At 44.6% G+C, this 12,883-nt stretch overlaps 1 protein-coding gene across 9 annotated transcripts in view; it reads right to left on the bottom strand.

Annotated features, from left to right (window-relative positions):
* Nucleotides 1-8,101: 8,101 nt before the first annotated feature.
* Nucleotides 8,102-12,883, bottom strand: part of LOC116943510 (phosphatidylinositol 3,4,5-trisphosphate 3-phosphatase TPTE2-like) — a 59,836-nt gene continuing 55,054 nt past the window's right edge. For all 9 annotated transcript variants that reach the window (XM_076067763.1, XM_076067762.1, XM_076067759.1 and 6 more), the window contains one exon: nucleotides 8,102-12,721. In XM_076067763.1, the coding sequence (XP_075923878.1) occupies nucleotides 12,616-12,721 (106 nt within the window). In that variant the 3' untranslated portion in view covers nucleotides 8,102-12,615. The remainder of the gene's footprint in view (nucleotides 12,722-12,883) is intronic.

The following is a 12,883-nucleotide window of genomic DNA, read 5'->3' on the forward strand; positions in this document are numbered from 1 at the left end:
TTAAACGGATTTTATTTTAAATTAATGAGTTATCTTTTCATTTGTATGTTATGTTTTTAAGTTTTCAGACGTTTTAAAATATATATTTCCCCGCTAGTAGCAGTATATATCGACTCTCTAGCACAAAGTACTCACCTGACAGATTGCCGTGACGAGGCCTAGTCCTGTTGTAAAGCCTCCGGCCTCGCCTAGGTTGCCCGGCCGGCCGAGGCTGTGGGTTGGGCCGCTACCCCCCACCCCCCCAACCCGCGCTACAATAATCCTATTTAATCGCTATAATTTTAATATCTACCGAGCCTATAATAGTAAGTGCACACATTGGGGTGGAGGGGGAGAGAAGAGGACGTGACACTTTGATGAATTTACCTCAGCGTTGCGTGTAAATTTGTTGCATTTATAATAAGAAATGGCGTCCTCCCTGCAGCGATGGCGTCTCTGCGTTGTCAGGGGCAACAACTCGCGTCGCTGTTTCGCGCATGCGCAGCAGCGAGCCGGTCGGCAAAAGTAAGTAAATAAATAAATATAAATCGCACTAAATCGTTAATTTAACCACTTTAAAGGTGACGGATGGAAAAACGGAATAGCCTATGCCAAGAAGGGGGCTCGGGGCGTGCCGCCCGGCAATTTTTTTTCTACGCGAACCCCGCTGTCCGAGAGCCAAATCCCCCGCAAGCGAGCGTACACAGATGGACAGACAGACAAAAAATGACGTTTATAGGTTAGACTAATGCTAAACAAAAGGGAGGAATTCACTTTTTCTTGCAAAATGTACCTATGAAAATTAGGCTCTTTTTGGCAAAAACTGCATAGGTATGCTGATTTTCTTTTTTAGACTTGAAAATGTCATTGTAAAATGTCTCACTTTTAATGTAATCTATAGCATACTAAGGCTAAATACAAAGGCGACCGAGACAAAGGCGAATGACCCAGTTTACGCGTAGCTTTCGCCCAGTGCAGACCCACAAAACATCGTTCCATTAACTTTTTCGTTAATTTCATTTATTTTAGTGTTTTTGTGTGTTCATCCATACATTTATTCTATTAATTATAACTTTGTTTCTTGTTTTTTGTATGCCTTTATGTACTGTGCTGTATTTTAATATTGTAAACTTTGTGTAAAAATGGCCCATAATAGGAGCATCCTTGGGTGGGGAACCAATTAATGCTATTTCCAGTCATTCTTATGGGGAAAATTGATTCAGTGTTCGAACAAATCGGTGTTCGAACACGTATAAATGCGTCTCCGAGGTACCACTGTATATCATACTAACCCTAACCCTATCACTAAACCCTAACCCCTAACACCTAACCCTATGCCCTAACCAAAACCCAACCCTAACTCCTAACCCTAACTACCCGAACCCTATCGCTAACTGTAACCCCAACCCCTAACCCATAAGCCTAACCCTAAACCCTAACCACTAAGCCCTAACCCCAAACCCAACCCATAAACCCTAACCCAACCCTAACCCCCAACCCTAAACCCTCACCCTATCCCCTAACCCTAACCCCTAACCCTACACCTAACCCTAAATCCTAACCCAAATCATTAACCCCAAACCTTAACCATAACCCCTAACCCTAATCGTTCTAACCCTTACCCTAATCGTTCTAACCCGAACAATAATCGTTCTAACCCTAACCCATAACCCTATCCCTTAACCCTGATCGTTCTAACCCTAACCCTAATCGTTCAAACCCTAACCCCTAACCCTAAACCCTAAACCTAACCCTCTAACCCTAACCTCTAACCATAACGTGCTCAGTTTAACCGGAACCCCTAACCAAAACCTTAACCCAACCCTAATCCTAACCCATAAACACAAACCCTAACCTAAACCTAACCCTTATCCCAAACACCGAAATCTAGCCCCAACCCATAACCCTAACCTAACCCTATCCCTAACCCATAACCCCAACCCTTAACCTGAAACTCTCCCCATAACCCTAACCAGTAAACCCTAACCACTAACCCCTAACCCCTAATCCAACCCTAAACCCTAACTCCTAATCCAACCCTGAACCATAACCCCTAAACATAACCCCAACCCTAAACCCTAACCCGCAAACCTAACCCCTAACCCTTAACCCCTAAACCAACCCCTAAACCCTAACCCATACATGGGCAAAGTACGGCCCCCGGGCCGTATACGGCCCGTTGGGCTTTTTAATCCAGCCCGCCGAACTTGTCCAAATATTATTCTTATTCATATTCTTAGCTCTTTCGGTAAAGTCACATTGAAGGGAAACAATAAAATAATAAAATACATATAAAACAATAAAAATTCTCACGACGTTTCGACCATAACACAAACGGTCGTCATCAGGTGTGTCGGTTTGCATAAATTTATTTATTTTTAGACGGTGTATTTATTTATAAAAAAACGTCAGCGCCACGCGCAGCGATTTGGCAGTTTATTTAGAAGGACTAGTCCATCTATGTTCTGAAAAGAGGAGGGGGGAGACGAAAAATTAATGTATGCTGTCTGAAAGCCACTGTAAGCGTGAACAATCAATTAAGACCTGAATGGTTTATCAAATCTTTCCAATGATTGCTAAGCCAGAATCCATCTTCTCGGTTGAAATTGTCTCTGTGCTTGTATATGTGGATAGCCTCATGAATGAATCTCTCATGGTAGCCAGATGGCTTACAAAGAACCTCTGTCTTGGAAAAGTCAATTTCATGTGAGCCTACTGAATTATAACAATGATCTGCCACGGCCGAGGTGTTGGTCCTACCGTGTTTAAGGTCTGCTTTGTGTTCACGAATGCGGTCCGAGACATGGCGTTTGGTTTCTCCAATGTAACTACTACCACAGAATCAACTTAGTTTGTAGACACCAGGGTACTGTATGTCCGGAATCACATCTTTTACAGACACATCTTTTACAGACGGAACCAGATCACGGAGTTTAGGGATGGGAAAACGGAATAGCCTATGCAAGCAGGGGGCTTAGGGCGTGTCGCCCGGCAATTTTTTTTTTACGCGAACCCCGAGGTTAGAGAGCCAAATACCTCGCAAGCGAGCGTCGTCGCTTCAAGACGATTCTAAAGGAATCTACAACCGTCGATTCCTTTGCGCGATTGAAAGAATCGATTCTTGGCGCGCTCAGATTTTATTTTAAACGGATTTTATTTTAAATTAATTAGTTATCTTTTCATTTGTATGTTATGTTTTTAAGTTTTCAGACGGTTTAAAATATATATTTCCCCGCTAGTAGCAGTATATATCGACTCTCTAGCACAAAGTACTCACCTGACAGATTGCCGTGACGAGGCCTAGTCCTGTTGCAAAAGCCTCCGGCCTCGCCTAGATTGCCCGGCCGGCCAAGGCTGTGGGTTGGGCCGCTACCCCCACCCCCCAACCCGCGCTACAATAATCTTATTTAATCGCTATAATTTTAATATCTCCTCCCTGCAGCGACGGCGTCTGTGCGTTGCCAGGGGCAACAACTCGCGTCGCTGTTTCGCGCATGCGCAGCAGCGAGCCGGTCGGCAAAAGTAAGTAAATAAATAAACATAAATCGCACTAAATCGTGAATTTAACCACTTTAAAGGTGACGGATGGCAAAACGGAATAGCCTATGCCAAGAAGGGGGCTCGGGGCGTGCCGTCCGGCAATTTTTTTTCTACGCGAACCCCGTGGTCCGAGAGCCAAATCCCCCGCAAGCGAGCGTACACAGATGGACAGACAGACAGACAAAAAATGACGTTTATAGGTTAGACTAATGCTAAACAAAAGGGAGGAATTCACTTTTCTTGGAAAATGTAGCTATGAAAATTAAACTCTTTTTGGCAAAAACTGCATAGGTTAGTATGCTGATTTTCTTTTTTAGACGTGAAATTGTCATTGTAAAATGTCTCACTTTTAATGTAATATATAGCATACTAAGGCTAAATACAAAGGCGACCGAGACAAAGGCCAATGACCCAGTTTAAGTGTAGCTTTCGCCCAGTGCAGACCCGCAAACATCGTTCCGTTAACTTTTTCGTTAATTTCATTTATTTTAGTGTTATTGTGTGTTCATCCATAAATTTATTCTATTAATTATAACTTTGTTTCTTGTTTTTTGTATGCCTTTATGTACTGTGCTGTATTTTAATATTGTAAACTTTGTGTAAAAATGGCCCATAATAGGAGTATCCTTGGGTGGGGAACCAATTAATGCTATTTCCTGTCATTCTTATGGGGAAAATTGATTTGGTCTTCGAACAAATCGGTGTTCGAACACGTATAAATGCGTCTCTGAGGTACCACTGTACATCATAATAACCCTAACCCTATCACTAAACCCTAACCCCTAACACCTAACCCTATGCCCTAACCCAAACCCAACCCTAACCCCTAACCCTAACTACCCGAACCCTATCGCTAACTGTAACCCCAACCCCTAACCCATAAGCCTAACCCTAAACCCTACCCCTAACCTCTAACCCTTAAACCATAAAACCAAACCCTAAATCCTAACCCCTAAACCCTAACCACTAAGCCCTAACCCCAAACCCAATCCATAAACCCTAACCCAACCCTAACCCCCAACCCTAAACCCTCACCCTATCCCCTAACCCTAACCCCTAACCCTACACCTAACCCTAAATCCTAACCCAAATCATTAACCCCAAACCTTAACCATAACCCCTAACACTAATCGTTCTAACCCTTACCCTAATCGTTCTAACCCGAAGAATAATCGTTCTAACTCTAACCCTAACCCATAACCCTATCCCCTAACCCTAACCCTTATCGTTCTAACCCTAACCCTAATTGTTCGAACCCTAACCCCTAACCCTAAACCCTAACCCATAAACCCTAAACCTAACCCTCTAACCCTAACCTCTAACCATAACGTGCTCAGTTTAGCCGGAACCCCTAACCGAAGCCTTAACCCAACCCTAATCCTAACCCATAAACACAAACCCTAACCTAAACCGAACTCTTATCCCAAACACCTAACCCTAGCCCCAACCCATAACCCTAACCTAACCCTATCCCTAACCCATAACCCCAACCCCTAACCCGCAACCCTCCCCATAACCCTAAACCCTAACCAGTAAACCATAACCACTAACCCCTCAACCCTAACCCCTAATCCAACCCTAAACCCTAACTCCTAATCCAACCCTTAACCATAACCCCTAAACATAACCCCAACCCTAACCCGCAAACCTAACCCCTAACCCTTAACCCCTAAACCAACCCCAACCCCTAAACCCTAACCCATACATGGGAAAAGTACGGCCCCCGGGCCGTATACGGCCCGTTGGGCTTTTTAATCCAGCCCGCCGAACTTGTCCAAATATTATTCTTATTCATATTCTTAGCTCTTTCGGTAAAGTCACGTTGAAGGGAAACAATAAAATAATAAAATATATATAAAACAATAAAAATTATCACGACGTTTCGACCATAACACAAACGGTCGTCATCAGGTGTGTCGGTTTGCATTATTTATTTTAAAACGGTGTATTTATTTATAAAAAACGTCAGCGCCACGCGCAGCGATTTGGCAGTTTATTTAGAAGGACTAGTCCATCTATGTTCTGAAAAGAGGAGGGGGGAGACGAAAAATTAATGTATGCTGTCTGAAAGCCACTGTAAGCGTGAACAATCAATTAAGACCTGAAATGGTTTATCAAATCTTTCCAATGATTGCTAAGCCAGAATCCATCTTCTCGGTTGAAATTGTCTCTGTGCTTGTATATGTGGATAGCCTCATGAACGAATCTCTCATGGTAGCCAGATGGCTTACAAAGAACCTCTGTCTTGGAAAGTCAATGTCATGTGAGCCTGCTGAATTATAACAATGATCTGCCACGGCCGAGGTGTTGGTCCTACCGTGTTTAAGGTCTGCTTTGTGTTCACGAATGCGGTCCGAGACATGGCGTTTGGTTTCTCCAATGTAACTACTACCACAGAGGCAACTTAGTTTGTAGACACCAGGGTACTGTATGTCCGGAATCACATCTTTTACAGACACATCTTTTACAGACGGAACCAGATCACGGAAATCCGTGATATGGTCCCTTCCTGCTTTAGTCCTGGTGAGAAGCATAGCACCTTGGTTTTGAAGGTATTCAGGACTAGTTTAAGAGCAACTAGCTGATGTTGTAGTTTGCTGAAATCACCCTGTAGCTTAGCAATCACGTCGTCCGGAGAGCGACCAGCAGTAACAGGTATCGTGTCATCTGCAAAAAGATTTACCCTGGAATGATCCAGGTCAGTGCCCAAGTCATTGGCATAAAGAGAGAACAAAAGGGGGCCGAGGATGGAACCCTGTGGAACCCCTTTTGTATCTTAACACTGTTTGACCTCCAACCATCTGTGAATACCGTTTGGGTGCGAGAAAAGAGGTAATTTTGTAACCATTTTGCTGCGTTTTTGAAAAAACTGAGGCAACTTAGTTTACTAAGCAGGGTGTTGTGGTCTACTGTATCAAAAGCTTTGGACAGGTCTAGAAAAAGACAGGCACAGTACTGCTTATTATCAAGGCTGCTGTAAATGTGATTCAGAGAATCTAATGCAGCAGATGTGGTGCTGTATTTTTTTACGGAACCCAGATTGTTTTAGACGTAGTAGATTGTTGATGGACATGAAACTGCTAATTTGGTAGGTCAATAATTTTTCAAACATTTTCATCAACGGGGAAAAAATTGAGATAGGTCGGTAGTTATTTGGATCATCTTTAGGGCCCCCTTTGTGAAGTGGACGAACATAGGAATGTTTACATTCTAGAGGAACTGATGCTTCTTTGATGGACAGGTTAAAAATATGGGCTATAGGTTTGTATATTAGGTGACCAACAGTTAGTAGAGCAAAGACAGGAATACTATCTGCTCCGGTAGAGGAGGACCCTTTGAGGTAGGACAGTTGTTTCAGAACATTACTTTCGTGGATTGGCTGGAAACTAAATTCGTTTAATGTTTGGACAGGGGTGTAGGAATTTGTATGAGCAGGGGTGACTCCCAATACATTATCAAAAAGATTACCAGCTTCAGAAAAATGAAGGTTAAAATTGCCAACTATTTTTTTGGGATCTGAAAAATATTCCCCATTTCGGTTAAGCTCAACAGGCAGATTGTTTGTTTTGGATGCATGTTTGTTAAGAATTTGGAGAAACGTGTACCTGAAGGTCTCCCAAGCCGTAGTCAGGTTGGGGATATCACAGACCTTGTCAATATCCGAGTGAAGCACATCATTAGTAAATGCCTGAGTGCTGAAGTGTCTCATAGAGTGCTTCTCAACCAATTTTTTTTTGGGGGGGGGGGGCTTTGGGTCTGGCTGATGATCTCACCCCAAAAATGGAGTGATCACTAAGGTTATTACCTAGAACACCAGTCAGTGTGAAATTGTGAGGGGCATTTGTCAATAGGACGTCAAGCAGAGATGACTTTCCCGGATTTTTTAGGTTAGGTCTTGTGGGGACATTTATTAATTGAAACAGATTAAATTCAACTGCAAAATTTGGTAACGCTGCACTGCCCCTTTCATCCTTTCATAAAAAATACTTGTGAAAACTATTAATTCTACTTTTCTTTTTTCTGGGTGGTATTGAGCTTCATCCTGGATGAAAGGGGCAGTGCAGCATTACCTCTCTGTGTGAATAACGGTTGGGGTCAGACGAGGTGAAGTGGATCGTAGCCACAGTTTGGTAAGAACCAATCAGACAGTTCCACGTGGGAATATGGGATTGGTTAGACCTGGCCACAAACGAGTATAAGAAGGGTGAGCGCGCAGAGCGCAGGGAGTTCTCTCCCCACATGAAGACCGAAGCCCGGGCTCAAGATAGACAGGATCCTGGACCCGGCCTCCCAGCCCTTCTGAGAGCTAAGGCTCGGCATAACCAGTGGTCAAGACCCACCGGGCCAGCGGTGGGTCAGATAGCCTCCCCTAGATCCTAGCCGGAGGACTCTAGGATAGCGGTAGACTTGAGAGTAAGTCCCGCCAAGACAGGAGGCTGTACCTCCTTAAGTGAGCAAAGAGACCTGTGTGTAGGTCCCGATAAATCCGGAGGCTGTACCTTCTTAGGGTATCGGGTGAGGGGACCGTATACCCCTTGTGTGTTAAGGACTGTGTCAGAGGAGAAAGACAATAAACAGAGTGTGCCTCATAAGAAGTTTATTCGTCATTATAAACACTACAAATATATTTCGATTTAATCCCTCAGCTATTTCAATGCTAAATTATCCTGTTTGATATGTACTAGGTGCCTCTGTGGATGTGTAGGCTTTGACTTTAACATAGCTATTTCTGTGGCCATCACAAGCTAATCCCTCAGCTATTTCAATGCTAAATTCTCCTGTTTGATATGTAAACCCCTTTGTCAAGGTGCCCCACTTCTCTCAACCAGCTTAAAAGAAGCTACGAATCTTAGCAGCGTTCATTGAAGCTCTGTCGTCCTGACAGTTTTGTTCCTTCATCTGAAGAAGGCTACTTGTGTTGTGGTCGAAACGTCGTGAGAATTTTATTGTCTAATTTTATTTTATTATTTTATTCTCATTCTACGTGACTTTACCGAAAGAACCAAAGAAGAATGCAAATATATGTCTGAAGCCGTGTGTGATTCTATGATGTTATATTGATTTATATAAATAAATGCGAACGCATCTCAAGACTCTGCACAGAACCACTGAATATATGTATTTTATCTAAATAAGAAGTTAGTCAAAGGTAGAGGAGAAGAGTATAACGTACTCTGTTTTTTTTCGGTAAAGTCACCAAAGAGTATCTCCTGCAGTCACGAAAGCACCAAAATCAAGAATATAACGTCTTCAGCCTAGACTTGAACAGGGGAAAGGGAGTCAGGAGCACCTTTCCATCATTTGGCAGCATGAGAGTACTGTTACGCTTGTGGGACACATTGTTGTCTGTTTGGTATTGCATTCACGGCCCACGTCCGGCAAGTGTAGATTTGATTGATTCTTCTCACTGGGGTCTTAAGTTCAAATGCATCCTTGTCAACTGTGTGGAAGGTGAGCAGTGTAAATAAAACACCCAGCAGACACACCCTACCACCAAATCATGACCCACGATGGCTCCTGATGGTCCAATATTCTCCACTATCTTGGATGGAGATTTGTTTACAGCTCTGAACCAGGTGTGGAAATTACACATACTGATGGCAGGGCCAAAACTATCTAAAAGGATAACCTCTGTTGAAAGTGATACAATTTTATCGACCATAAATTTATGATGGGCTGAGTCAACCTCCAACGCTGAACCACCTGGCAGGACTGTAGAGATGGCGACAGCTAGGGGAGGCATTCGTCCAGCAATGGATTGATTGTGGCTGATGATGGTGTAATAAAGGTTCAATTATATTTTCGCTTTGTTTCCTTGTGTAAACAAAGGAATATTTTACTGCTTTTAAGAACAAAGTTGTCGTCCTGTTTAAGCGTGCTGCTCTGCCCTTAGTCAAGGCTATCGACCTTCAATACAATCTGGAGGGATGACTCCTTCAGGTTGTGTATTTAAGGAGTACAAGTTGAATTCCTGTGCGCCGATGCAATTCATTTATGGTTGTGATTGTGTGTGCACCTGTCCAGATAGTCAAAGTACGTGTATAATTTGTACAAGTGTGTCTGTCATGTGTCTTTCACGCGTGTTGTTCATTTATGTTTTATGTGTGTATGATGGGTGTTTTATCTCCTGCATGTTGTGTATCGTGTTTATCTATTCTGTGTAACTTTTGCTCTGTCATGTGCATTTGTGTCATTTTCTTTATGTTCACATGGGTGCATGTGCAATTTAGGAGAACATACATCCGATTAACAGTTGAGCTGCAGTCCGTTGCCAGCCCGATCCTCAAGAAGGTGGGTCGGGGACCTGGACTGTCTTGTAAAGCCTCCATTGTGGCTAGAATCGTGGTTCTTTTTTTTGTACTGTTTGCTGTAACATGCTGACCAGCCCCTACACTGCACGCAGGAGCTGTCGACGTGATGTTGGTTCCTGACCACGGCTAAGGGGGGGTCTTCTGATGCAATGGGACTGGAAATCACAAAGGTTTAATATTGTCGTGCCCATTGTTCTGCGGGGCAAGGTTATATGGGCTACGCACGAGCGCTTGACGCACTTGGCCCGGGATGGCTGGTGACGTTTTATAATGTTTTGAAGGGATGCACGGAATGCGTTCGCCGAAAACCTCCACCAAGAAAGGGCTGCCCACCCTTGAAATCCATAGTGGTATCCCGCGTCAATGAACTAGTCGCACTCGATGTGCTTGGCTCGTTTCCCACCACCCCGCCTGGAAATATTTGGTCGGGGTGGAGTACCTCTCACGCTGGCCGGTGGCTTGGCCAGTGCCGGACCAGTCGGCCGCGATGATTACGGACGCATTCCTTCATGGCTATGTTTTGGATAAGGCTCTGGAGCACCTTCTTACTGACCAAGACAAAACATTTTCATCCAAACTGTTGAAGGAGGTTTGCGATCTGTTGGGCACCAAGAAGGTTCGAACTTCGCCCTATCACCCTCAGACTGATGGTATGGTGGAACGTTTGCACAGGACCCTGACCTCGATGTCATGCCAGTAGGTCAATGAAGCACAGACCGACTGGGACTTACATGTTCTGGGTGTTCTCGCGGCCTATATATCGGCCCCTCATGCTTCCACCAGGTTCTCTCCATTCTTCCTCGTGTATGGGAGGGAGCAGGATCCCCCAATTAAAATTTAATTGAACCCAGAGCCGCGCACTAAAAATATGCTGAATCCTATGCGCCTTACTCTGACACGGTTGTCTGAGGCAGGGGAGGCATCCCAAGGAAATTCGGCCTTGCATCAGACGGCTAATGAACGGCTTGTGGCGCTCCGTGAATCGGTCACCAATTGGACGCTGGGTGATATGGCTTGGCTGCACTGCCCCCAAATTCCTGTGGGTACGTCCCCTAAATTAGCCTTGGAAGAGCCCGGTCGAAGTGGTGGAGGTTACCAGTCCTCAATGTGTGCGGATTCGTTACGGCCGCAGGTACTGGTTTGTTAACACATCGCGACTGAAACATTTTTTTTCACCTGCTGGAATTCCTTCATCTCCACTTTCCAAGGGCCATGTGTCGTGTGTCCGATGAGCTGGGGCATGCTTCTGCTGAGGTCGTTCCTCAGGGGAGTTCCGTTGTTCCACCCACAGGCTCCGAGCACCTGACACCCTCGACATCACCCGTTGCATCGGCCCGGAATGGACTAAGGAATGCAGAGCCGCCATCGCTCATTCTTTCTCTGCCTGCTGATTCTTCTCCTCAGGAGAGGCCGCGCCCATTGGGCCATCTTCATGTTGTTCCCGGGACCTCCAGGGAACCCACAACCCACCCCACCTGGGGGTCCGGCGACAAGGACCCGTTCTAAGACCGTCCGCTTTAAATTACCCTCCTCCATCCGCTTTAAATTACCCTCCTCCATCGTGGTTTATCCCTACTCTATTGGCGGTTACACGCGCAAGTTGGAGGGGTCATTGGCTGAACCGGGCTCTTCTCGTGCTTGCGGATGGTGACACACAGATGGGGGGGGATGGTTGTGGTTCAGTTGGAGATTGGGTCTGCCCTTGTATGTTGCTAACAGTTTTTTTCTCGCTTTCGCGGATTGTATACATATTGTGTATATTGTATTTATTGTTCATTGAGCGGTTGTTCGTTGTTCACTGCAAAAAAAAATTCCTTGTTAAGGTTTTGGAGTCGCCATGGCGTGGGCGCCATCTACTGACACAAGCCTGTAACTATACGTCTTGTACCTCTCTCTGGCACCGGCGTAGGCATGGCAGGGAAGCGAGCACTAGAGGGCATAGTTCCATTGACGAGCAGAGAAAGGGCACGTGAGGACGTGACAGTCTGCGTGAACCCGAGAGGGCAAGTGACCGGCACGGGGTAGTAAGGGGGTTCAAAAGGGGGCTTGAGGGACACGTGATGTGTGTTCCAGATCCTTCTGGAAATATCCAGAAGGGGGCGTGGCCGGAGGAGGAGCGAGGCCACACCCGAGAGCAAGCGAGGCTATCTTTTGGAATCAACTCGCAGTACTACGTCTCCCCGTCGTTGGTCGTCACGTCGGTCATCAGTTGTCACGTCAATCTTCGGTCGTTATGTTCGGCATCGTGGGTGAGGCAGACGTTCCTGACCTGACCCAGTTATGTAGTTACCCTGTAAGGGTCCAGTTAACAGTTGAGTGTTACCCTGTTGAGGGTCTAACGACGTGTACATTTAGGAAGTTACCCTGTTGGGGTTGTTAATAAACGTTGTGCCTCCAAACTCCAGTGTGTGCCTCCGTGGAACCACTACATATATATTAATCTACAGTATGTGTGTTCTATTCAAAATTTGTATTACTTTTAAATCCTAATGTAATTTTAAATATTGTTTGTGATTTTATATATTTTACTATATTGTAAGATTCATTATATATTGTAAATAGTCATCATAGCTGTTTCAATTTAAACACTATTATTTAAGGATGTAATATATGCATTCTGGTAATATATTAGATATGTATGCCATTGTATCAATCATCATTAGCCATAACATATTTTGTACAGCCCTTTGTAAATCTGCCATAACAAATGTGAAGTATGGTCAAACAATCAAACATGATATCTAAACCAGAAGTATTTCTTCACCCAACCTCAATTAGAACCTCATCAATTGTTATCAGTAAAGAAAATTTCAACAGCAAAGTCATCCTTGAAGATTGTCCACGATTTCTTCTTGTGTGGATTGTCCAACTCATCCCTGCTGAGGTAGAGCCTGGAACGAGACATGGGTGATCCATTGAACACCTCTGCGTGCGCTGTTAAAACACCTACAGAGCAAGTCACAGCAGGTGCATTACCACCAGCGCGTTTTCTGTCAAACCCGTTAATAAGGCGAAGGCCACACTTGCTCACGTCGAACATCAGAACTGACAAG

The sequence above is a fragment of the Petromyzon marinus genome, chromosome 18, assembly GCF_048934315.1.
Source record: "Petromyzon marinus isolate PM22_M1 ecotype Great Lakes invasive population chromosome 18, UKy_Petmar_22M1.pri1.0, whole genome shotgun sequence".
NCBI lineage: Eukaryota > Metazoa > Chordata > Hyperoartia > Petromyzontiformes > Petromyzontidae > Petromyzon > Petromyzon marinus.